Source organism: Geotrypetes seraphini, chromosome 2 (genome assembly GCF_902459505.1).
Source record: "Geotrypetes seraphini chromosome 2, aGeoSer1.1, whole genome shotgun sequence".
In the NCBI taxonomy this organism is placed as follows: Eukaryota; Metazoa; Chordata; class Amphibia; order Gymnophiona; family Dermophiidae; genus Geotrypetes; species Geotrypetes seraphini.
Genome location: NC_047085.1, coordinates 506,553,282 through 506,579,773, shown reverse-complemented (window position 1 = coordinate 506,579,773; position 26,492 = coordinate 506,553,282). Strand labels below are relative to the sequence as shown.

The window sequence follows — 26,492 nt, the reverse complement described above, 5'->3', positions numbered from 1 at the left end:
GCGGAACCATCTTAGCGGCTTCGTTCCAGACCTTACTTGAGAAGCAATTCATTCAGCTCTTTACCACAATGGGGCCAAAGCGTCTCTCTCAACTCCAGCCTGGGCATGCGGAGGTCTCCCGCGAGGTCGAGCCGCCTCCTATGCCTCAGCGGTACACACACTCTCTACAGGGAGCAGAGTCTCTGCGAGTGTCTGGTCTGGCACTGATGCATGCATCGCAAGGAGCAGAGTCTTTGCCCATGCCTCCATTGGAACCGATTCACTCGATGCAAAGAGTAGAGTCTTTGCGAATGCCTCCATTGGAACCTATCCACTCGTTGCAAGAACTCGAGTCTTTGCGAGTGCCTCGAGGTGTTTCCAGCCAACCACCTCTGCTTCGATCCACCACTTCCAGCCCCATCCACTCTCTGGGGGATTCAGCGAAGACGCATTTGCTTCATTTGTCAAGGCCTGCTTCAAGACACAGCTCGCATCATCGATCGAGACATTCTTCGAGGCACTCGTCCAGGCACGCTTCGCCTCATCGGAAGCAACCTTTTCATCAGTATTCCCCACCGGCTACTTCGCCTTCTCCACTGCCGGATCTCGAGGACACGATGGGGTCTTTTTCCCCATCTAGATCCCCATCCTCATTGGATCCAGAAGCCTCGACCGAGTCCCGGCTCTGGCTGACCAGCTGTCCTTTTCTTCTTTTCTACACCAGATTGCTACGGATTTGGACATTCAACTGGACACTGGGTCCAAATTTTCCAAGGAGTTTCTAGAGACCATGCATCTCCCTCAACCTCCTGCTGAATCCCTCAAGCTTTCCCTGCATAAGCTACTAGATCAGACATTTGTCCGCTGTATGGAAACTCCCTACTCCATCCCAGCTGTTCCAGGGAAATTGGATTCCAGATACCTGACAGTTCATCATAAGGGGTTTGATGGTGCTCAACTATCCCATCAATCCCTTCTGGTGGAATCTTCACTGAAGCGGTCTCACCCCTCTCAAGTCTATGCCACTGTTCCACCGGGCAGAGAGGGCAAGACAATGGACAGGTTTGGGCTTCGGATTTATCAGAATTCAATGATAACATCCAGAGTCCTCAATTATAATTCCCATTTCATTACATATTTTGAGTTTTTTCTATCCATCCTTCCCAAGTTCATGACCTATTTGGATCCTCGGGCACATTTTGAGTTCCAGGAGGTTCTGGCCTCATTGTCCCAACTTCGACTTCAATTGCTTCATTCCTCGTATGATGCCTTTGAACTGTCTGCTCGGGCTACTGCTTGCTCAGTGGCCATGCGACACCTGGCGTGGCTCAGGACCGGCTGGCTAATGTCCCTTGTGCTGGCACTGACCTCTTTGATGAGTCCATTGAGGCAGCGACCCAGAAGCTTTCGGACCATGAGAAATCTTTCCAATCTATTCTCCGTCCGAAGCCTAAGCCAGCTCCTTCCCGTCCTTCACGCCTGCCTCTGATTTACCAACGGCGTTTTCCACCAAAACAGGCTCCTGCCACTCGTCAGCCTGTCAAGAGGCAGCACCCACAGAAGCAGCAGAAGCCTCAAACACCTGCTGTGCCCAAGGCTCCTCAGCCTTTTTGACTGTCTTCTCGGGAGCATAATATCTGTCGTTCTGCCCTACCTCGTTTTTCCCCCTATCGGAGGTCGTCTCCATCATTTTTACCACTGATGGATGACTATTACCACCGACCTCTGGGTCCTTTCCATCGTAAGAGAGGGATACTCTCTTCAATTCCATCAGGTTCCTCCAGAACATTCTCCAAGAGGGTATCCTTCCTCCTCTGCCCAGACCGCCCTTCTTCTTCAGGAAGCTCAGGCATTGTTGCTGCTCCGAGCTATCGAGCCAGTTCCTTTGGCTCAACAGAACAATGGATTTTACTCTCGGTACTTCCTTGTTCCGAAGAAGACGGGCGATCTGCGTCCTATTTTGGATCTCAGGGTGCTCAACAAATATCTAGTCAAAGAAAAGTTTTGCATGCTGACCTTGGCATCCCTGTATCCCCTCCTCGAGCAGAACGACTGGATATGCTCTCTGGATCTCAAGGAGGCCTACACTCACATTCCTATCCATCCGGCCTCCCGCCAATACCTCAGATTTCGGGTGGGAAATCTTTTTTTTTTTTTTTAATTCAATAAATTTTTATTCAGTATTTTAAAAAATACAAGGAGCAATTCAAATACATAAAAGTAGTATAACATTTTGCATTAATATATAGTTATTTATAAAGGCCCATATTATTAAGAAAAGCTGAGAGTATTGGATTTGTTTGTGGTGATGTATGACAATAGAAAGTGAAATAGGACAAAGTAAAAATTGAAAGAGAGAAGAAAAAAGAAGAGAATGAAAAAAAAAATTTTAAAGAGAGGAGAAGAGAAGACAGGAGTGTCTACATAGTAGAATGTACATATAAATCTAAAAATGACCAGGGTGATTTTTTGTTTTTCCAATTCATGGATTTACGGAGTGAAATTTTTTTTTCATATGCATATGATTCAAATCTGTGGTACATACATAGAGAGTTCCACCAAAAAGTATAATCTAATAACGAAGATGATTTCCAATTTTTCAGAATATGCATGAGAGCAGTCACAAACATGGTATCAATGAGTTTAGGAGGACAATTTGATTGCGCGAAACAGGGGTGTTGAGATCGAAGGATTATAATGTCCATAGAAATCTCTTCTGAGCAGTTGGTGATAGATTGTATGGTATTCCAGATTTTGGACCAAAAAGAACGGACCAGAGTACAATGGAAGAACATATGATCAAGAGTTCCTTCCTCTTTCAAACAGTTCCAGCAGATAGAATCTTGTTTTAATTTGGCTTTCCACATACGAAATGGGGTCCATATTGCATTCCACATTATAAAGAGCATTGATTGTGAAACTCTAGAAGATAAAAGTGGGCGGTTTGTTGAAGACCAAAAGAGTTCCCAGTCAATGTCAGAAAGTGGAATGGTTATTATATTATCCCAGTGTTTCATAGCATGATATGAGAAAGTGAAGGATTGGTCTCTTAGAATATTATAAAAAAAAGATATAGCTTTCCCTTTTGATAGAGACCGTAAAGACCAATGGTAAATAGTATTTTTAGAAGATATGAAGTCATATTGTATCTGTACAGAAGACAGTATTTCACTGAGTATGATCCATTGTGAATAAGCAGAGGATGTTAGTAGGTATGTGGAGCAAAGTATATCAAAAGGGATTAGTTTATTAAGAGTATATAATTGATGAACAAACCATATACCTGTCCGTTGCCGGGTGGGAAATCTACATTATCAGTACAGAGTGCTCCCTTTCAGCCTGGCCTCGTCACCCAGAGTCTTCACCAAGTGCCTGGTAGTGGTGGCCGCAGCGCTCAGGAACCATGGTCTTCAGTATTTCCCTACCTGGACGACTGGCTCATCAAGGATTCCACGTCTCAGGGAGTCATTCTCTCGACCCAACGCACTATCTGGTTCCTGCAGAGTCTGGGATTCAAAATCAACTTTCCGAAGTCCCATCTCCAACCTTCTCAGGCTCTTCCCTTCATCGGAGCTGTTCTGGATACTATCCAACTCAGGGCGTTCCTTCCTCAACAATGTCTGGAGGCTCTTCGCCATCTTTGTCAGTCAGTCTCCTCTCGCCTGTCCATCTCGGAGAGACACATGATGGTTCTTCTGGGTCACATGGCTTCCACAGTACATGTGACTCCTTTTGCCAGACTTCACCTCAGAATTCCTCAGTGGACCCTGGCATCTCAATGGACGCAGGTTTCCGACCCTCTGTCTCAACACATCCAGGTCACTCCTGCTCTGACACAGTCTCTTCACAGGTGGATACTCTCTTCCAATCTATCCAGAGGCTTACTTTTTCACACGTCCCCCCATCAGAAGATTCTCACGACCGATTCTTCAACTTACGCTTGGGGGGCTCATCTAGATGGTTTCCATAAGCAAGGCTATTGGACCAGTGCGGATCGTCAGTGACACATCAATCTGCTGGAACTCAGGGCGATTTTCAACGCTCTCAATGCTTTTCAGCATCTGCTTCACAACCTAGTAGTCCTCATTCGCACGGACAATCAAGACGCAATGTATTATGTCAACAAAACAGGGCGGCACGGGATCTGCCTCCCTCTGTCAAGAAGCTCTGAAAGTATGGTATTGGGCAATTCGCCACAACACCTTCCTCAAAGCTGTCTACGTTCAGGGGGCGGACAATGCCTTAGCAGACAACTTGAGTCGACAAATGGACTCTCCATTCCACGCCCCTTCATCACATCTTCTCTCTTTGGGGAACGCCTCAGATCGACCTCTTTGCAACCCCCCACAACTTCAAGCTGCCTCAGTTCTGCTCCAGGATATACACTCCTCATCGCCTCAAGGCAGATGCTTTTCTTCTGGACTGGACGAATCTCTTTCTGTATGCGTTTCCTCCATTTCCTCTCATTCAAAAGACGCTGGTCAAGCTGAAGTACGACCATGCCACCATGATTCTGGTTGCTCCTCGGTGGCCCAGGCAACCCTGGTACTCCCTTCTACTTCAACTCAGCATCAGGGAGCCATACCTTCTACCAGTTTTTCCCTCTCTATTTACACAGCATCAGGGATCTCTACTTCATCCCAACCTGCAGTCTCTCCACCTGACAGCTTGGTTCTCTCAACATAGCTCCTCTACAGTTTTCCCAATCTGTGAGGGATGTTTTGGAAGCTTCCCGGAAGCCTACTACTAGACAATGCTATCACCAAAAATGGACTAGATTTTCTACTTGGTGTTTTTCTCATCATAAGGAACCTCAACGTTCCTCCTTATCTTCTGTTTTGAACTATCTTTTGCACCTTTCTCATTCTGGCCTCAAGTCTACATCGATACGAGTCCATCTTGGTGCAATTGCTGCTTTTCATCAGCCTATTGAAGGGAAACCTCTCTCTGCTCATCCTGTGGTTTCCAGATTCATGAAAGAACTTTTCAATGTCAATCCTCCTCTCAAACCGCCTCCAGTGGTTTGGGACCTCAATATTGTCCTTTCTCAACTGATGAAAACTCCATTTGAACCAATGGACAAGGCTCATCTGAAGTATCTAACTTGGAAAGTGGTGTTTCTCATTGGCCTCACTTCTGCTCGACGAGTCAGTGAGCTTCAAGCTTTGGTTGCGGATCCACCTTTTACAGTGTTTCACCATGACAAGGTGGTTCTTCGCACTCATCTGAAGTTCCTTCCTAAAGTGGTCTTGGAAATTCATCTCAACCAATCCATTGTTCTTCCAGTGTTTTTTCCAAAGCCTCATTCTCACTCTGGAGAATCAGCTCTTCATACTCTGGACTGTAAACGTGCTTTGGCTTTCTACTTGGAACGCACCAAACCAAATAGAACTGCTCCTCTACTATATGTCTCCTTTGATCCAAATAAGTTGGGACGTCCTATCTCTAAGTGTATCATCTCCAACTGGATGGCAGCTTGCATCTCTTTCTGCTATGCCCAGGCTGGATTACCCCTTCACAGTAAAGTCACAGCCCATAAGGTTAGAGCAGCTTCTGTAGCTTTCCTCAGATCGACACCAATTGAGGAGATTTGTAAAGCTGCCACTTGGTCCTCGGTTCATACCTTCACTTCTCATTATTGTCTGGATACTTTCTCCAGACGAGATGGACAGTTTGGCCAAACAGTATTGCAAAATTTATTCTCCTAAGTTGCCAACACTCCCACCATCCCATTATGGTTAGCTTGGAGGTCGCCCACTTGTGATAATACCTGCCTGCTTGTCCTGGGATAAAGCACAGTTACTTACCGTAACAGCTGTTATCCAGGGACAGCAGGCAACTATTCTCACATCCCTCCCACCTCCCCTGGGTTGGCTTCTCTGCTAGCTATCTGAACTGAGGAGACGCGCCCTACGCTGGGAGGGAAGGCACTCGCGCATGCGCGGTGCGGGCGACTCGAAACTTCGAGTTTCTTCGAGCAAGACTGCTTTTGAGGCGTCCGCATCGGGGCTCCGTTGGATCACGTCATCCACTTGTGAGAACAGCTGCCTGCTGTCCCTGGATAACAACTGTTACTATAAGTAACTGTGCTTTTTCAGGAAGCCACACTGAACACATGGCTTGCCAAAATTGCATTGGAAGCTTCCTCTTATCTTGATTTTAGAAACCAGATAAAAACCCAATTATTCAACAGACTGGCATCCTAATGTATCTTATTACTTACTTAATAATTTTTATCTCATTTTAAATTGTTTGTATCTTCCCACTGTAAGTTTTAACTTTGCCAAAATTTTAGATGATTTCAATTTTAAATATCTATTTGTACTGTATGTATAATGATTGATTGATGTGAACCGGCTAGAATTCCTGGGTATGGCAGTATATAAAAATAAACTATTATTATTATTAAAAGGCATTTATATTTGGAGATATATTTGCAGGGTGCCTATTTATTAACATTGTTCCCAGTAATTGAAGTTTAGAAGAACTCTTGCCATGTTACCTCCGATGCGGCACATAACTGCCATTTTAGCATGAAAGTTACACGTCAAAGTGACAATTAACATTTGGCACACTGTATAGTATTAGAGAGAAGAGCTCTGAAGAAAGAGAATATATTATAATAACCTAGGACAAGCAGGCAGCTATTTTCACACCTGCCTTCCACCTGCTGCGTCCTGAGACAGGATGGTCTGAAGAAGGGCCTAGTGGTAGCTTTGTTCTGGGTACAGAGTGCCGGTCTTTCATGTATGGGCCCTCCATCTCTAAAGGAATCATTGGCAGCTCATCCAGATGTGGCTCATTTTCTAAGTGGCGCTCTGCGACTTAGGCCTCCTTTGCACCTTGCCTGTCCAACCTGATCCTTATCTAGAAAAGGGCAGAACCCCCAGCGTTTACCCTACAGAAGGTGTCTATAGAAGGCATTTTTACCCCAATCCCTCTTATTACTACACTCACCTGAGCAGCTGCTGTTCCCAGTTTCTCTTTCCTCTGATCCAGGCTCACCCCTGATGTATGGCTCTTCCCCTCGTTCGATGTGGGCTATAATCTTAGGGGTGACGGTTGGAGAACCTGTTGCTGGGGTAAGAAAATTTCATTAAATTAATTTTCTCTAAATTTTTATACCTTATCAAAGTAATCCCTCTTTACTCAACTTTAAATGACTCATCTACTCTAAATAGTTCAATGTATTATCACCCTCATTTCAATGTATTATCACCCTCATTTCAATATATGCAAACTAGAGAATGACACAGGGAAAAATTCTGTCCCCGTCACCGCCCTGTCCCCGGACCACCATCCTCTGCACTGCACCGCCCCATCCCCGCTGTCCCTTTCACCGCCCCGTCCCCGTCTCTGCCGTCCCCTTCACCGCCCCGTCACCGCCCCGCTGTCTCTTTCACGCCCCGGCCCCCCACCCCCAGCACCCTTCACGCGGTCCAGCAGCTCCCTCCCGCCGGCCAGCCGTGCATTTCCCTCCGTCCCTCATCTTTTCTTCTTAAAACTGGCGATTTCTATAAGGCTACGAGCTGTATTACAGCCGGAGCCTAGAAGTCGCGTCGGGTTGCCTGCTAGAAGTATCCTCCGATGCAACCGGAAACAGGAAGTTGCGTCAGAGAAGACTTTTACCAGCAGGCAACGCGACGCGACTTCAAGACTCCGGCTGTAATACAGCTTGTAGCCTTATAGAAATCGCCAGTTTTAAGAAGAAAAGGTAAGGGAAAAGGAGGGAGGGAGATGCATGGACGGCCGGCGGGAGAGAGTGGGCTGCCGGTTCGAACGCTCATTCATCGCGCATTCACTCCTTTTTCACCGCCCCGTGTTACCATTCACCACTCCACGGGGCGGTGAATGGCCTGGTCCCCGAACTCGCGGTGACCATTTTTTGGGTCACCGTTTTGGCGGGTTACCTGCAGCTAGCCGCGGGTAACCACCACCGTGTCATTCTCTAGTAGGGAACTCCGGTCCTCGAGAGCCGTATTCCAGTCGGGTTTTCAGGATTTGAACAATATATAATGTATAATGTATTCAAAATTAATTTTCCTATGAACTGTTTTCCTACCTTCTTCTACTCTATGTTTATAACCTAACTAATTTATTTTTCTCAAGTACTTTAGCAAGAATGTGAGCCTTTGGGACAGTCAGGGAACTCTAAGTACTCTCTCTTCATCTTAATTAATCTTACTTATTTCATTTCTTCTGTCTCTACTGTAAACCGCTTAGAACTTCACGGAACAGCGGTATATAAGAAATAAAATTATTATTATTACCCCAATGAATATGCATGAGATCTATTTGCATGCACTGCTTTCAATGCATATTCATTGGGGAAATCCTGAAAACTCGACTGGAATATGGCTCTCGAGGACCGGAGTTCTCTACCCCTGCCATAAACCATCAGGATGTTCACACAACAACATCCTCATACTGTGCAACTGATAATATTGAATAAAGCAATGTTACTTACAGTAACAGTTGTTATCCAGGGACAGCAGGCAGCTATTCTCACTAATGGGTGACGTGATCCAACGGAGCCCCAATGCGGACGCCTCACAAGCAGTCTTGCTTAAAGAAACTCGAAGTTTCGAATCGCCCGCACCACACATGCGCGAGTGCCTTCCCGCCCAGCATAGGGCGCGTCTCCTCAGTTCAGATAGCTAGCAGAGAAGTCAACCCAGTGGAGGTGGGTGGGACGTGAGAATAGCTGCCTGCTGTCCCTGGATAACAACTGTTACAGTAAGTAACATTGCTTTATCCCAGGACAAGCAGGCAGGTATTCTCACTAATGGGTGACCTCCAAGCTAACCACAATGGGATGGTGGGAGAGTTGGCAACTTAGGAGAATAAATTTTGTAACACTGTTTGGCCAAACAGTCCATCCCATCTGGAGAAAGTATACAGACAATAGTGAGAAGTGAAGGTATGAACCAAGGACCAGGTAGCAGCTCTACAAATTTCCTCAATAGGTGTAGATCTGAGGAAAGCTACAGAAGCTGCCATTGCTCTGACCTTATGGGCTGTGACTTTACTGTGAAGGGGTAATCCAGCCTGGGCATAGCAGAAAGAGATACAAGCCGCCATCCAGTTGGAAATGGTACGCTTAGAGATAGGACGTCCCAACTTATTCGGATCAAAGGAGATGAAAAGTTGAGGAGCAGTTCTGTGTGGTTTGGTGCGTTCCAGATAGAAAGCCAAAGCACGTTTACAGTCCAGAGTATGAAGAGCAGATTCTCCAGGATGAGAATGAGGCTTTGGAAAGAACACTGGAAGAACAATAGATTGGTTGAGATGAAAGTCCGAGACAATTTTAGGAAGGAATTTCGGCTGAGTGCGAAGAACCACCTTGTCATGATGGAACACTGTAAAAGATGGATCAGCAACCAAGCCTGGAGCTCACTGACTTGTCGAGCAGAAGTGAGGCCAATGAGAAACACCACTTTCCAAGTGAGATACTTAAGATGAGCTTTGTCAATTGGTTCAAATGGAGGTTTCATAAGCTGAGAAAGAACGACAATGAGGTCCCAAACCACTGGAGGCGGTTTGAGAGGAGGATTGACATGGAAAAGTCCTTTCATGAATCTGGAAACCACTGGATGAGCAGAGAGAGGTTTCCCTTGAAGAGGCTGATGAAAAGCAGCAATCGCGCTAAGATGGACTCGTATCGAAGTAGACTTGAGGCCAGAATGAGAAAGGTGCAAAAGATAGTCCAAAACTAAAGACAAGGAGGAATGCTGCGGCTCCAGATGATGAGAACAACACCAAGCAGAAAATCTATTTTTGGCGATAGCATTGCCTAGTAGCAGGTTTCCAGGAAGCTTCCAAAACATCCCTCACAGGCTGAGAAAACTGGAGAGGGGCTATGTTGAGAGGAACCAAGCTGTCAGGTGTAGAGACTGCAGGTTGGGATGGAGCAGAGATCCCTGATCCTGTGTAAGTAGCGAGGGAAAAACTGGTAGATGGTAAGGCTCCCTGGAGCTGAGTTGAAGTAGAAGGGAGTACCAAGGTTGTCTGGGCCACTGAGGAGCAATCAAGATCATGTTGGCATGGTCTAATTTCAGCTTGACTAGAGTCTTTTGAATGAGAGGAAATGGAGGAAACGCATACAGAAAGAGATTCGTCAGTCCAGAAGAAAAGCATCTGCCTCGAGGCGATGAGGAGTGTAAATCCTGGAGCAGAACTGAGGCAGTTTGAAGTTGTGGGGGGCTGCAAAGAGGTTGATCTGAGGCATTCCCCACTGAGAGAAGATGTGATGAAGGGGCGTGGAATGGAGAGTCCATTCATGAGGTTGCAGAAGACGACTCAAGTTGTCCGCTAAGGCATTGTTCGCCCCTTGAATGTAGACAGCTTTGAGGAAGGTGTTGTGGCGAATCGCCCAATCCCAAACTTTCAGAGCTTCCTGGCAGAGGGAGACCGATCCCGTGCCTTCCTGTTTGTTGACATAGTACATGGCGACTTGGTTGTCTGTGCGAATGAGGACAACACGGTCGTGAAGCAGATGTTGAAAAGCAGTGAGAGCATTGAAAATCGCCCTGAGTTCCAGGAGATTGATGTGGCACCGGCGGTCCGTGCTGGTCCAATAACTTGAGTGCAGAGACCATCCAGATGAGCCCCCCAAGCATAAGTTGAAGAGTCGGTCGTGAGAACTATCTGATGCAGGGGGGTGTGAAACAGCAAACCTCTGGATAGACTGGAAGAGAGCATCCACCAGCGAAAAGATTGAGACAGAGCAGAAGTGACCTGGATGTGTCGAGACAGAGGGTAGAATACCTGCGTCCAATGAGATGCCAGGGTCCACTGAGGAATCCTGAGGTGAAGTCTGGCAAAAGGAGTCACATGGACTGTAGAAGCCATGTGGCCCAGAAGAACCATCATGTGTCTCACCGAGATGGACGGGCGAGAGGACACCGAGCGACAAAGATGGAGGAGAGCTTCCAGACGTTGAGGAGGGAGGAACACCCCGAGTTGGATATTATCCAGAACAGCTCCAATGAAGGGAAGAGTCTGAGAAGGTTGCAGATGGGATTTTGGAAAGTTGATCTTGAACCCCAGATTCTGCAGGAACCAGATAGTCCTCTGGGTCACCAGGACGACTCCCTGCGACGTGGAATCCTTGATGAGCCAGTCGTCCAGGTAGGGAAACATCTGAAGACCATGGTTCCTGAGCGCTGTGGCCACCACTACCAGACACTTGGTGAACACTCTGGGTGACGAGGCCAGGCTGAAAGGAAGGGAAGATGAAGATGTTCCACCCGGAATCTGAGGTATTGACAGGAGGCCGGATGAATGGGAATGTGAGTGTAGGCCTCCTTGAGATCCAGTGAGCATAACCAGTCGTTCTGCTCGATGAGGGGATACAGGGATGCCAGGGTCAACATGCAAAATTTTTCTTTGACCAGAAATTTGTTGAGCACCCTGAGATCCAAAATAGGACGCAGATCGCCCGTCTTCTTCGGAACAAGGAAGTACCGGGAGTAAAGCCCCTTGTTCTGTTGAGGCAAAGGAACCAGCTTGACAGTCCGGAGCTTCCTGAAGAAGAAGGGCTGTCTGGGTCAAGTTGGAAGGATACTCTCTTGGAGGATGTTCCGGAGGAACTTGATGGAACTGAAGAGAGTATCCCTCCCTGACGATGGAAAGGACCCAGAGGTCGGTGGTAATAGTCGTCCATCGATGGTAAAAATGATGGAGAAGACCTCCTATCGGTGGAAAAACTGAAAACAGCAGAACGACAGACGTTATGCTCTCCATGAGACAGTCAAAAAGGCTGAGAAGCCTTAGGGACAGCAGATGGTTGAGGCTTCTGTTGTTGCTTTTGGGGATGCTGCCTCTTAACAGGCTGACGGATGGCAGGAGCCTGTTTAGGTGGGAAACGCCGCTGGTAGATTAAAGGTGGGCGTGATGGACGAGGAGGAACAGGCTTAGGCTTCGGACGAAGAATGGATTGGAAAGACTTCTCGTGGCCCGAAAGCTTCTTGGTCGCTGCCTCAATGGACTCATCGAAGAGGTCGGTACCAGCACATGGGACATTGGCCAGCCTGTCCTGAAGATTGGGGTCCATGTCGATGGTCCTGAGCCACGCCAGCCGGCGCATGGCCACCGAGCACGCAGTAGCCCGAGCAGATAACTCAAAGGCATCGTAGGAGGACTGCATCATCTGCAACCGGAGCTGGGATAATGAAGCCAGAACTTCCTGGTACTCAAACTGTGCTCGAGAGTCCAAATAGGGCATGAACTTTTGAAGGACAGACAGGAAAAATTCAAAATAGTTGATGAAGTGAAAGTTGTAATTAAGAACTCTGGACGTCATCATGGAGTTCTGGTAAATTCTCCTGCCAAATCTGTCCATGGTCTTGCCCTCCCTGCCAGGCGGAACGGTGGCATACACCTGAGAGGGGTGAGATCGCTTCAATGAAGACTCCACCAAGAGGGATTTATGGGAGAGTTGGGCACCGTCAAACCCCTTATGGTGGACCGTGCGGTACCTGGCATCCAATTTGCCCGGCACAGTAGGAATGGAATAGGGTGTCTCAAGACAGCGAACAAAGGTCTGATCCAGCAGCTTATGTAGAGGAAGCTTGAAGGATTCAGCAGGTGGTTGAGGGAGATGCATAGTCTCCAGATACTCCTTTGAAAATTTTGAACCTGTATCCAGGTGAATGTCCAAATCAGCTGCCATCTGCCGAAGAAAAGATAAGAAAGACAGCTGGTCAGCCAAAGCAGGGCCTCGAGAAGGACTCGAGGACGTCGAGGCCTCCTGATCCAATGAGGACAGGGATCGAGATGGAAAAAAAAAAACACCCCAACGTGTCTTCGAGCTCCGGCAGTGGAGGAGGTGAAGTAGCTGGTGGGGAATACTGAAGAAAAGGCTGCTTCCGATGAGGCAAGGCATGCCTGGACGAGTGCCTCGAAGAATGTCTCGATCGATGATGCGAGCTGTGTCTGGAAGCAGGCCTCGGCAAACGAGGCGAGTGAGTCTTCGCTGAGGCCCCCTGTGAATGGATGGGGCTGGAAGTGATTGATCGAAGCAGAGGTGGTTGACTGGGATCACCTCGAAGTACTCACAAAGACTCGAGCCATTGCATCGAGTGAATCGGTTCCAATGGAGGCACTCGCAAAGACTCTACTCCTTGCATCGAGTGAATCGGTTCCAATGGAGGCACTCGCAAAGACTCTACTCCTTGCATCGAGTGAATCGGTTCCAATGGAGGCACTCGCAAAGACTCTACTCCTTGCATCGAGTGAATCGGTTCCAACGGAGGCATGGGCAAAGACTCTGCTCCTTGCGATGCATGCATCGATGCCAGACCAGACACTCACAGAGACTCTGCTCCCTGTAGAGAGTGTGCGTACTGCTGAGGCACCGGAGGTGGCTCGACCTCGCGGGAGACTTCCGCGTGCACAGGCTGGATTTGAGAGAGAAGCTTCGGCCCCATTGTGGTAAAGAGCTGAATGAATTGCTTCTCAAGCAAGGTCTGGAACGAGGCCGTCAAGGATGGAGCCACATCAGCAATGGGACCACCTGCACGGGCCTCGCGCTCCTTAGAGGCGGTGTGAGAGTGCTTGGGCTTAGAAGCCTTGGGCACTTTAAACACCACCGGGGGAATGGGCTGCTGTGCTACCTGATCTGAGGAGACGGAGGAAGGCATCGCAGCTGGCACCGAAGGCTGAGCCGGCACAAACGAAGCAGGCTTGAGGATGCTCGGAGCCGCAGAGGCGGAAGGCTGGAGAGCTGTGGATGATGTCGAAGGCGAAGCACCCTTCGATGAAGACAGCTCCGTCGAAGACTCCATGCTGAATAGTGACTCCCACAAGAAGCAACGATGCTTGAAAGCACGTGCTGTAAGTGTGGAGCAAGGCCGGCACGATTTCGGAAGGTGTTGACGCCAGAGACACCGAAGACAGCGTCAATGAGGGTCCATCAGCGAAATCGCGCGCTGGCACTTGGCACACTTTTTAAAATCGGTAATAGGCCGGGACATAGGCCGGAAAAGCTCCGCCGCAAGATCGAAGCCGTGGGGCTGCGGCCACGTGGCCTGCCCGGTCGAACGGATGGAAGAAATATTTTTAAAAAAACAAAACAAGAAAAGACGAAAATCAGCAATTAAGAGAAAAAGAACCCAAAACCGCAGACTTTAGAAGGCACATGTGAACGAACTTCACGCAGAGAGTCGAAGACGGACTTCTCAGCTCCGTGAAAAAGTAAGAACTGAGGAGACGTGCCCTGCGCTGGGCGGGAAGGCACTCACGCATGCGCGGTGCGGGCGACTCGAAACTTCGAGTTTCTTCAAGCAAGACTGCTTGTGAGACGTCCGCATCGGGGCTCCGTTGGATCACGTCACCCATTAGTGAGAATACCTGCCTGCTTGTCCTGTGATAACTGGCATTACAGCAAGAATGGTATTGTATTGAATAACTGAGTGTATAGTATATCTTGTATAATTCTACACAGTATTGCTATCACTGGCCAAAAAGAGCAATATTATATGGGCATTCTTGTATTGTTTAGCAGATTTTAACTGACCATTGTAAGCTCCCCATGTTTTATATATGCACAGTGCTGTCCCTAAATTAAAGATTAGATTAAATTAGATCTTTATACAAAGTCTGTTGCCTCACAGCTGCAATTTTAGCCATCCATGAAATCTCCTCCAGTTTCCTCAACATTCCCTCCTAATCAGGGAACTCGTCCCCTCTCCAGTGTCTCTTCATCTCGCTTCTAACTGCCGCAAGATAATAATCTACAATATTTAGTTGGTCTTCTCAGTCTGTGCCCTGTTTCCCACCCAAAAGGCAAAGCTCAAGAACATCATTTGTTATTTCTTGTACCTGCAAGTACTGAAGACCAGTATTTGGAGGCTTTAGTACATGTTCACCACAAATGATAAAAATCCCCATTACCTCCGCAGCCCCTCCAAAATACCATTTCTGTAGCTGTACTGGAGTAACATAAGTTCTCTAGAGTACCTTATACTCCATTTCTTTTTTTGTTTTATCATTAAATGTTTATTGAAAATTTTTGAAATATAAAACAGAAATGTGGATATCAATGACATCATGAATACAAAACAATAAAATCAGGGAACAATCAACAGAACAAGAAAGCACAAGAAGCAAAAAAACCCCAGTACAACAATAGGCATGATACCCACCCTCAAACAGAACCCCACATCCCCTTCCCAAACCTCAAAACCCTAAGCACACCAAGGAGTGACCTCCTGTTGTTTCTTCAGGAGTATACCTCCATCAACAGCACCCCTCCCCTCCCCCCACCCACATAGGTAAGCTCAAAGCAATGAGTCTACTTTGTCCATAATCAAAGACCAAGTCTGGGTATATGTATAATAGTAGGAGAGGTCACGTGACGCTATGAGCCGGTGAGACGTCTCTCACATCGGCTCCGGGCCTCAATCCGCACACGCGAGCCAAACCGCGCTGAAATTCATCCTGGCCGGATCCCCCGCAGACGCCCAGCATCAGGCTTTGATGGACCACTACCTGACCCGGTCTCAAGAACCGCCGCGATCGAAGCCGGTCAGGGCGGGTAAGCAAAAAACTGCTCCGGTCGTGTCCAAGATGGCGGCCGCATCGGGGACGGCGGTTGCAGAGTTCACTGATGCCGCCCTCACCGACATCAAGACGGCGGTGACCCAGGCACTGGGGCCACAGTTGGAGGCTCTAACGGCTAAAATGACCCGAATGGAACAACTACTAACTGATACCACGGCCCGCACGACGGAACTGGAGCATCGGGTGTCTGCATCTGAAGATACTATCACATCACATGAAATAGACTTGGCCTCCTTACAAGAAACTGTGCACAGACAGGCTGAAAAAATTGATGACCTGGAAAATAGGTCCAGACGCAGCAACTTGCGGTTTCTGGGGATCCCAGAACTGATCCCTGATGCTAATCTACCTGCGGAATTGGAAAGCTGGCTGGAATTGGAATTCCCGGAGGCAGTGGAAACTGGCACTCTATGCCTGGAGCGGGCTCACCGGTTGGGTAGGAGGCCAACACAGGAAGACAGACCGAGAGTGGTAATAGTAAAATTTCTGAATTACAGGCACAAAGCTGCAGTTTTACACCACTACAGGATTAAAAAAGATGTCTTAAAGATGCGAGGATCAACTATCCGCATTAGCCAAGATTACTCGACGGCTTTAACTGAAAAAAGAAAAGGCTTTTATCCACTTTGTAAACGCCTGGAGGACCTTAAACAGCGTTTTCTGTTTCTGTATCCGGCAACCCTGAAAATTCAGCATGCACACACATGGCATTCATTTACAGAGGCTTCTGAGGCAGCTGACTTCATCAACACCCAGCTGGAATCCCAAGGGGACCCTCCTTGAAGATCATATCACGTAATTGTATGGGGTTTGGCTAGGATGTACTTTCAGGATTTTACAATTGAATCTGTTGTTATGTTATGGCTTTCTAGTTTGAGACTGTATGTCAAATGTTTAAAGGATTGGGGCACCGTGGGTGTCTCCTCGAACCTCTTGCATATACCTCCGGGATATGCTAGTTGGGATAGTTGGGGAGGTGGGGGGAGGGGTTGGGCTTGAGGGGGGGGGGGTGGGAACAGCCTTGGGGGACAGAACAGGAATCAGTTTTATGTATTTCACAGGTCAGATTAAAGATGTATATGCTATGTTTACGACTGCTGCTAATGCCAATGGATTGGGTTCATGTGCTGACCGTCTGGGGGAGGCTGGGCGCCCAGACGTGGATTTGGAGATTCACTGTCACTATGCAATTTCTAGGGGGTACACATAGGGGATAACACACTTCGAATAATTTCCTGGAATGTAGCCGGTATAACATCTCCTGTAAAGAGGACCAAAATCCTGCAACAGCTGAAACGCCACAAGGCGGATTTGGCCTGTTTGCAGGAGACTAAACTGACTGCTGAGGAGCATGAGAAATTGAAGCGGGGATGGGTAGGATCTGTTTTTCATGCATCCTCTACAGGCAAGAAAGCTGGTGTTTGCTTGTTAATACGAAAAGGTTTGAAATGTGTAGTCACATCATGCCATAAAGACGAGCTAGGTAGGTCATTGCTGTTGTATATAACACTGCAAGGCACTGCTTTTCGATTATTAATAACTTATGGGCCAAACAGCTACTCGACCACATATTTTAATTCATTGATTACTTTAGGCCTTAAGGACACTTCAATTCCTCTTCTAGTGGTGGGGGATTTCAATCAAGTTCTAGATGCTTCCCTTGATCGATCCAGAGTGTCTGGGTCTCCAACTGCAACCGACACTAGGGGACTGCCCTTTTTGTGCAAGTCCCTGGGTATGGTGGATCCCTGGCGGTTACTGCACCCGTTTGAACGAGACTACACACACCAGTCACGAGCACATGGAACTTTTTCCAGATTAGATTATATCCTCATAACAGAATCTTTGTTCTCGCGAATAACAGAGGCGACGATAGGGCCATTAGCCTTGTCCGATCATTGTCCTATTTGGTTGGATATATCCTGGACTGCTCCCCCCAAGGGAAACTTCCGGTGGAGATTTCCCTCCTATCTGGCCGATGACCCATCTTTCAAAAAATATTTACAAACTAACTGGGAAGAATTTTTAGCAACCAATGGGCAACATGTACATACCCCGGATCTATTTTGGGACACGGCTAAGGCAGTACTTAGAGGGGTGATAATATCATATGTATCAGCACGCCGCAAGAGAATTGCCCAGGGTATTATTAGACTGGAAAAGCGATATACACAATTGAAAGCCAAATTTCTTCACAACCCGTCGCGTCAGCTCAGTGAAGATATGAACTCAGCGCAAGTAGCCTTGAATGCACTATTACACGAACGAATCAAGCGTTCTTTATTCTACAGAAAATATAGGTTTTACCGCTATGGTAATAGAACCGGCAGATTGCTAGCCACACTAACTAAACACTGGCAGGATGGCCGATACATACCCCGAGTGAAGTCTGGGACGCACACTTATCTTACAACACCACCCGACATAGCTGAAGCGTTTTACACACACTTTTCGAACTTCTATGCTAGTCATACTACATCAATGGGCCCCGATGTTCTTGACTATTTGGAAGACGCGGGTATGCCTAAATTCACTGACCTGCAGAGATCAACCTTAAACAGACCCATCCAGGGCACAGAGATACAAAGAGCAATCACACAATTAAAATCATACACTGCCCCGGGACCAGATGGGTTTTCCACAGAATTTTATAAAACAATGTCTCTGCAGGTGTGTGAACCTCTCCTGGGATATTTTGTGGTGGCGCTGGAGAAGGGCCGCTTTCCTTTGCATGCCAATGCGGCCACCATAACATTAATACCGAAACCAGGCAAACCTACAGACGAAGTAGACTCCTATCGTCCGATATCCCTCCTAAATGTCGATATAAAAATACTGGCCCGCCTATTGGCAAATCGATTGTCTCCACTCCTGCCATTAGTGATTTCCCAGGCTCAGACGGGGTTTGTCCAAGGCCGCCATTCGGTGGTGAATGTTAGGAGGGTGTTGCTAGCAATGTCTAGAGCTCAACAAGCGTCCAACCCGGGTATATTGGTCAGTCTGGACGCTGCAAAGGCCTTTGACCAGGTTGATTGGACATACCTATTTAAGGTACTGGAATACATGGGAATAGGGGGTTGGTTTGAGTCTTCCTTGCGGGTGTTATATGCGTCACCAACAGCGTCCCTCTTGGTCAATGGTTTTTTGACACAGCCATTTAATATTGGTAGGGGCACACGTCAGGGATGTCCACTATCCCCGCTGCTATTCATACTTTATCTAGACCCTCTACTACGAACTTTATTAAAGGATGATATTCTGGTTGGGCTGAGGGAGGGCTCCTCTCAGATAAGAGTACTGGCATTTGCCGATGACATCTTACTTACACTCGCACAGCCACACAGTTCCTTGAAGCGTGCCTTGGAGATATTGGATGAATTCCACATATATTCCGGCCTGACATTAAACAAACAGAAATCTCTAGTGCTTCCATTACAACTCTCACTGTGTGAATCATGGTCCGACCCCTTCCCTTTAGTATGGGCCCCAACATCTATTCGATACTTGGGAATTCGTATACCGAGAGATCTGGCAACACTCTATACACTTAATGTTCGCCCACTGCTTACCCAAACTACACAACGGTTGCAGGCATGGAGATCCTACCCACTGACACTAATGGGCAGGATTGCGTTATACAATATGATGATGATCCCACAGTGGCTGTATGTTCTACAAACTTTGCCCATTTATTTGCTACACAAACATATCCGGCTTCATCATCGTGCATTATCTCACTTTTTATGGCGAGGCAGGAGATCCCGAATCCCCCTAGGCAATTTAACTTTGCCTATCTCTCAAGGGGGTCTGGGTCTCTTGCACTTGGGGAGGTTTAATGAGGCTTGTTTACTGCGGCACTTGAATGACTGGTTTTGTGGGACATCTCATTTCTCAGCCACGAGGGTGGAGTGTTTGGCACATGCCCCCTATCATTTTAGTTATATGTTACATGTTAAATGCCTTCCTAAACGGGAAGCCAATTATGGGGATGTGTTTCTCCTACCCCTGCGTAGACTTTGGAGGAATCTCTGCCGGCGATTAACCGTTCGACCTAATGTGACTCCATATCTACCGGTGGCTGGTAATGGAGATTTTCTTCCAGGTATGGATATGGGCGCCCAGACCTGGTGGAGAGGGAGGGGGCTATTTTATTTATTCCATGTACTGCAATCTAATGGACAATTACAATCTTTTCAAATGTTATGTGATTCATCAGTACTAACACCGGCGGATTGGTTCCAATACAGGCAGCTCCATCATTATGTCACTACCTTATCGGAAACAGCCTTATCTGACTCTATCCGAGACCACCTATCGGAAGCCATCTGCCTAACGGCACAAGAACCTGTACCACTGCGAACACACCATAGATTCTTACAAGAATTGGCTGGAGAATTAGACTATGCTTTATTGGCATCGCAATGGACACAAGATTTACAGATTACTATTTCAGTGGACATACTGAAACGGAGCTTTTCAATGGGCATGAAACTTCAGCTGTCGGTAGCAGAAAGGGAACGATACTACAAGTTTCTAGTCCGGGCATACTTTGCTCCTGCTCGGGCATTTCGGGCACGTATCAGTCCTACTGATTGTTGTTTGAAGTGTATGGCCCCGAAAGCCTCTTTGGGTCATATGTTCTGGCACTGTCCGGGCATTCAGGCATACTGGAAACGTATCTGCCTACATGTACAATCTATCTGGAAATGCACTTGGATACCTACCAATACGTATTTATTCACGTTAAAACTTACTATGAGGCCCATTCGACCGGGTGCAGCGATGTTTGCCAGAAAGGCTATTTTCGTGGGACTTAAAACTATACTTCAATGCTGGTTGTCACCACATACCCCAACAGTTTCCCACTGGCGCACGCAAATGATCCAGTTAGCAGGTTATGAGCGATTATCCGTTACAGACATGAACTCTAAGGCTGGTGTTTTGTACCTACGCTGTTGGATACCATTCTGTTCTACACTAACACCGGTTGTACGCAGTAGATTGTTGAATTGACCTAACTGTTAGAGGCTGTTCCCACGGGGGGTGGGTGGGTGGGAAGGTGGGGGGGGGGAGTTTGAAGGGGGTTGGCAGGGGTTGGGGGTTGGTGATGGGACTTATTGGGTACAGTTATGATGTTTAGGTAAACTGCTTGATGATCTGGCTGATCTTGTCTCTATGTACATGTAAAACCTAATAAAACTGTTTTAAACATATGTATAATAGTAGCCATGCCGTTTTGCAATGGAAAGTTCCATAGTACTAATGATCCGAAGTTTTTAAGTCCACTCCAACTTGGTAGGTGCAGCCAGCTGTTTCCAATGGTTGGCAATCAAGCATTTAGCCACAGCCAAACCTAAGTTTAGTTTGACAGGTATGTGAGCACACATTATAAAGGCCTAGTAAAAAACCCTGTGGAGTAAGAGGCAGAAGGATTTGCAGCAACTGAGACAGACAGCTTACCACTTGTTTCCAAAAAGGTTTCAATACAGAGCACTCCCACCAAATATGTAAAAAGGTTCCCGAGTTCACCCCCCATCTCCAGCACAAAGCAGAAGCTCCTGGAAACATACGGTGCAAACGCACCGGAGTGAAATACCACCTGGTAAACACCTTATAAGCATTTTCCTGAATAAGAACACAGGAAGATGCCTTTCCCACCTCAGTACAAATCGCGGCCCACTCCCGTTCGGAAAAAGTACAGCTCAAATCCAATTCCCAGGCCCTTTGGTAGGTAGATGGAAAAGGGAAGGAGCCCTGAAAATATTGGTACAGAACCGAGATAGGTTTAGGAAGACCCCGAAGAGTGAACCACATGTGTGCAAAAGGATCAGAAGAGCAAGAGGACCCCCATATCCCAACCCCTGGATCTAACAAAATGGCGAAATTGGGAGTAAGCCAGAAAGTCCCCCTTGGGCAAAACACAACTAAGCTGGAAGGTTTCAAAAGACACCAGGAGCCCCTTATGAAGAACATCTTGAAATGTAAGAAAATCAGTGCCCACCGCTCAAAAGTCCGACTCTCTCGACCAACAGGGAACTGTGGTTCCTCATGTATAGCACCAAAAATCGATGGAACTACCCCGTTTCCCCAACGCTTTTGCGTGTCACATCACAACTGCAAAAGATGATCCAAGAACGGATTTCTCCGACCCTCCAGGGATATGCCACCAGGGGAAGAAGACCAAAGCCAATACTTCAAGCAATGAGGACCCACTAAATGTTGCTCCATAAGTACCACAATTTTAGAGTCTGCTATCTCCCAATCAAAAAAAAGCCATAGTTGAATGGCCCAGAAATACCAAAACAGATTAGGAACAGCGCACACCCCACATGACCGTGCAGCCCATAATGCTTGCCTAGAAAGACCAGGGGGTCTCCCCTGCCAGATAAACCTAAAAAACAGAGCGTGTAACTGTTTCAAAACCAAAGATGGGACTGGAATCGGTAAAGTTTGGAACAGAAAAAGCAAGCGGGGTAAAACATTCATTTTTATAACTACAATTCTACCCCATCTCGACAACCATAAACCATTCCATCTTTGAATATCATTCCGAATCTGTTGAACAATCTTATCATAGCTCACCGCGTACAGTTGGGTTAAATCTACGGGCAAGCGGATCCCCAAGTACCTAATTACCCCTGGAGCCCACCGAAAGAGGAACCAGGCAGACAGCTGTTGTATATCCGCCTTGCCCAAAGTAACACCCAGTATCTCAGATTTATCCATGTTCACTATGAACCCCGATTCCTTCCCATACTCCAAGAAAAGATCAACAAGAATTGGCAGGGAGGCCTCCAGGTTGCGTACATACAACAAAACATCATCGGCAAACAAGGCTATACGATGCTCCAGATCAGCCCCGCAGATCCACATGTTCCCGAATACGAATAGCCAGAGGCTCCATAGAGAAAGCAAATAAAAGGGGAGACAAGGGACAACCCTGTCGGGTTCCTCTAGCTATGGAAAAAAAATCAGTATACCCCCCCATTAATCCTAATATTTCCCTTTGGGGCCCTATAAAACGCTCGTACCCAAGCCAAGAAGAAAGTGCCTAACCCCATCCTGTGCATCACCTGCCATAAAAACTCCCAATTTACATGATGAAAGCCTTCTCAGCATCAATCTCCCCACATGCATTCCACCCTCACCCCAGATCCAGACATCCCCACAGAGATTCAGACTACCAACACATCACCAAACCCACCCCAAATGAAACCCAAGCCCGGGCAACCCCAGAACAGGATGAGCACAAAAATCCCAATGCTCCTACAATGGTGCATGCACTTCATGGGGTTACCCAGACATCTCCCAAGCACCCCTACTGAACCATCAAGTATAAAGGCAAAAACAGGAAGCAGAGAAAGAACTGCACCTCACACTCCAGTAACAACAGTAAAACCATCCACTTAGCAAAAAAAAAAAAAAAGCTTCAAGGCACAGGCTTAGCAGTTTTCTTGCCGGAGCGCAGGGCGGTATGCCAAGTCCCACTCTGTGCAGACATGGATGCCACCACTGGGGCCCGAGAACTTTCCGGCGCACTCACACATCCCAGGTCTCTCATCACTGCCCAGGCCTCCGCAGCTATGCTCACACGTTTAGAGGTACCGTTGACTGTCAGCCACATTCCAAAAGGAAAGAGCCAGCGATATTTATGGCCCCCTGCACGCAAAGCTTGAGTAACTTCCTTAAACGCTCTGCGCTTCTGTAGTATAGAACAAGCAAGATCCTGGAACACTCCCACAGCGAGATCTTTCCACCGTAATGTCGTCTGTCAGCGTCCCGCCAACAATATACATTCCTTCAGGGAAAACTCTCCAAAGCAGGCAATTATATCGCGGGTGCCTTGTCCACGCGCCGGCCCCCAGCTTCGATGGGCCCGCACTAAGACAATAGCCTCAGGCACTTCAGTGCCATCAACTCACAACAAATGTTCACAAAAATCATGTACCACCACTTTGCAATCCCGATAAGCCTCTATGTCAGGGATTACCTTGAAGTGTACGTTGCAGCGCCTAGATCGGTTTTCCAAATCCTCGACTTGGTTCTGAACATCTTGCATCTCAGTGGAAAGTCGATCTATGGTGTCTTTATTAGCAGACACCGAGGTGGTAAGTATCACCACGTGGTTTTCCGAGGCCGACACTCGTGCTCCCAGCTCACTGACCACGGAACGGAGCTCTGCTAACACCACCTTGACATCGACTCGAACCCCAATCATCTCCGCTTTCAGTTCCTGAAACCATGCAGTCATGGATTTCCTTAGGCCCCTCGCTCTCATCTCCCATCTGATCAGTGATGCCTTTGTCCTCAGAGTGGGCTGCCTGCCCCGCCACCATCTTCTTTTTCTCCACGAGCCCTCCAGCCCCCTCAGAGCTCGACTTTTCGTCTGTCTCACCAAAATATTTAAACTTTTCCAGTTGTTTTCGGGTCACCATGGTATCAGGAGAACAACTCACTTGAAGTGCCAGCAAAAAACGCACTCTGGAAGCTCACTATACACTTTTCCACAAAAGCTTTGACGGAGCTTCTGCTTTAAGTAGCCATTCAGCAGGATGACGTCACTTCCTCCTCCTTATACTCCATTTCTTGATCCTTTTATCTCATCTTCCCTTTCCCATGAGTTCCTCAAATTTAGTGGTTTCCTAAACTACTCACTTATAAAGAGAGGATACAAATTAGCACTTTCGGACCATGCTGTTCCCTCAAGTTCCAAATTCCCTCAGAGTTCCCTGGTCTGTAGTTATTTTACCCCTTTGCTTCCCAACTGTAAAACTCACTAAACATAATCCCAGCCACAAATTTTGGATAATGTGTAACAGCCATCAGTTCAGAATAGCAACAGTCATCTAACAGTGCATCCCTCACTTTGTCCCAGAAATCCCACGTTAATTGGGTTCCTACTTTTACACTCCACAAACTATTTATTTATTCATTCAATTTTCTATACCATTCTCCCAGGGGAGCTCAGAATGGTGTAGATGAATTTATTCAGCTACTCAAGCATTTTTCCCTGGCTGTCCCTGTAGGCTCACAATCTATTTAATGTACCTGGGACATAGGGGGATTAAGAGGCTTGCCTAGTGTCACAAGGAGCAGCGTGGGTTTGAGCCTACAACCCTCAGGGTGCAGAGGCTGTAGCTTTAACCACTGCCTCTAAAGCAACTTCTCCTAACATTTCCTGTTATAATTTAACACAGAACTTTTTCTCACCTTCCATGCGACATGCTATGACACTCATTTACACTACCCCCTCCGTATTCACGGTTTCGGTTATTCGCGGTTTTTCATTCCCTGACTCCGCCCCCTAATTTATGTCACTGAACCCGGCGTTTCACATAGGAAATCGCTGCTCACTGGCAGGTCACGGAGGAAATCACTGCTCCCGGCAGTTCATGGAGGAAATCAATGCTCCCTGCAGTTCATGGAGGAAATCACTGCTCCCAGCGTTGTACGGAGCAAATCGCAGGTCAGGTTATTAGCGGTTTATCTTTTTTAAGGGCTATTTTACTGAAAAACCGCAAACAACATGTGAAAAGTTATTTGCGGTTTTTCGGTATTTGCTGCCATGCTATTCCACCTATCACCACGAATGCAGAGGGGGAAGTGTATAGCCCTCTATGTGCATGGTCTTGTGTTCATCACACGCGACAAACATAATCAAAATTGTCGTTATAATGATAGCCCACTACTGCTAATAAACATGTAAATTTATCTCTTACCCAAAGAGATCAGGGTCTGATAATTCTCCTTCATCACCTCTCTGTAGAGCTCCTTTTGCTCTTCATCTAAATACTCCCACTCCTCCTGGGAGAAAGAGATAGCGACCTCCTCAAATGTCACCTGCATCTGAAATATAAATCAGAAACGCACTCAGCATCTTCTGCAGCACTTCCAGAAAGAGGCTTTCCAGGGCTGGAGCTCATTGGGGTGGAGGGCAATATGCTGCATGTACATAATTTGCAATTGCATAATACAAAGTCGCAGAACATTTCAGACCTCACAGTGCTGGGGCTCAGCAAGACAGAGGGATATGTTTCTAGGTGTACATATTTCACAGTCATGTAATACACAATCCCAGAGTAAGGTTAAATTTCAGGACAGAGTAAAGATTTCTCTGTGTATATAATTTGCAGGCACATAATTGACAATCCCTGAGCAGGACTATAGCAGTAGAAACCAGTTACAGCCAAAATCTCCCTTTGTGAGACTCCTGATCTTTCTCCTTCCCCTCAGGAGGAGAGAAAAGTGATTTTCCTCAGCCCCAGCTCTGCTCAGGTCCTGACTCTGCAACATCCCAGGTCAGAAAGCTGCAGCAGTGTTGTAACAAGAAGGAAGAAGATGGGGGACTCTCCCACCTGGGCAGAAGCTCCTGCAGGCATTTTCCTCTCTGCTTTTGTAGTTTGCAGAATTAGAAATGAACGTGGGGATCTTTCTCTGGACGAGGGTTTGTCTCCTGCAGTGTCAGAAGGATCCAAAGGACAGGAAGTGAGATTTGGAGCTCCGAGGTTCGTTTCCTGTTGGGCTCAGGCTGATGACGTCACTAAGGGGAGGCGGGGCTTCACACTGACCGAAAGACGCGTGTACTGTAGACACCCAGCGCATTTCATGGCAGATGGGGGCGGGGCGTTCTCTTTGGTGTGTCACAAGGAAAGCTCATTGGGATATGAAGGCGTATGCAGAGAAGTTTCTGTGCCACTGAGGCTGCTTTAAGAGTCTTACTGGGAGGGAACCCTTTGCAGCATCCGGGTCCCGGTGTTTTCTACTTGGCTCCACCCCTTTCAGTGTTGATTGGTCAGAAAAGAGCTGGTGTAGAAAGACTAGTTAAAGGATTCCGCCCACTAACACTGAGAGGGGGAGGGGTTTAAGGAGAGCTAGAGGGAGGGAAAGAGCAAAGGCTGAAGTGCAGGGCTTTCTGTTCTTCAGGTGGGAGACTGACCCCTGTCATTGAA

At 47.3% G+C, this 26,492-nt stretch overlaps 1 protein-coding gene across 1 annotated transcript in view; it reads right to left on the bottom strand.

The window, feature by feature from the left end:
• The window catches only part of LOC117354963 (zinc finger protein 43-like), a gene marked incomplete at its 3' end in the record, with an annotated part of 69,697 nt that extends 43,611 nt beyond the window's left edge, over nucleotides 1-26,086 (bottom strand). Inside the window, exons 1-3 of the mRNA XM_033932922.1 lie at nucleotides 25,899-26,086; nucleotides 25,263-25,389; nucleotides 6,937-7,056 (exon numbers count right to left, since the gene is read on the bottom strand). Of these exons, the coding sequence (XP_033788813.1) occupies nucleotides 6,937-7,056; nucleotides 25,263-25,389; nucleotides 25,899-25,922 (271 nt within the window). The remainder of the gene's footprint in view (nucleotides 1-6,936; nucleotides 7,057-25,262; nucleotides 25,390-25,898) is intronic.
• Between the last annotated feature and the right edge of the window lie 406 nt (nucleotides 26,087-26,492).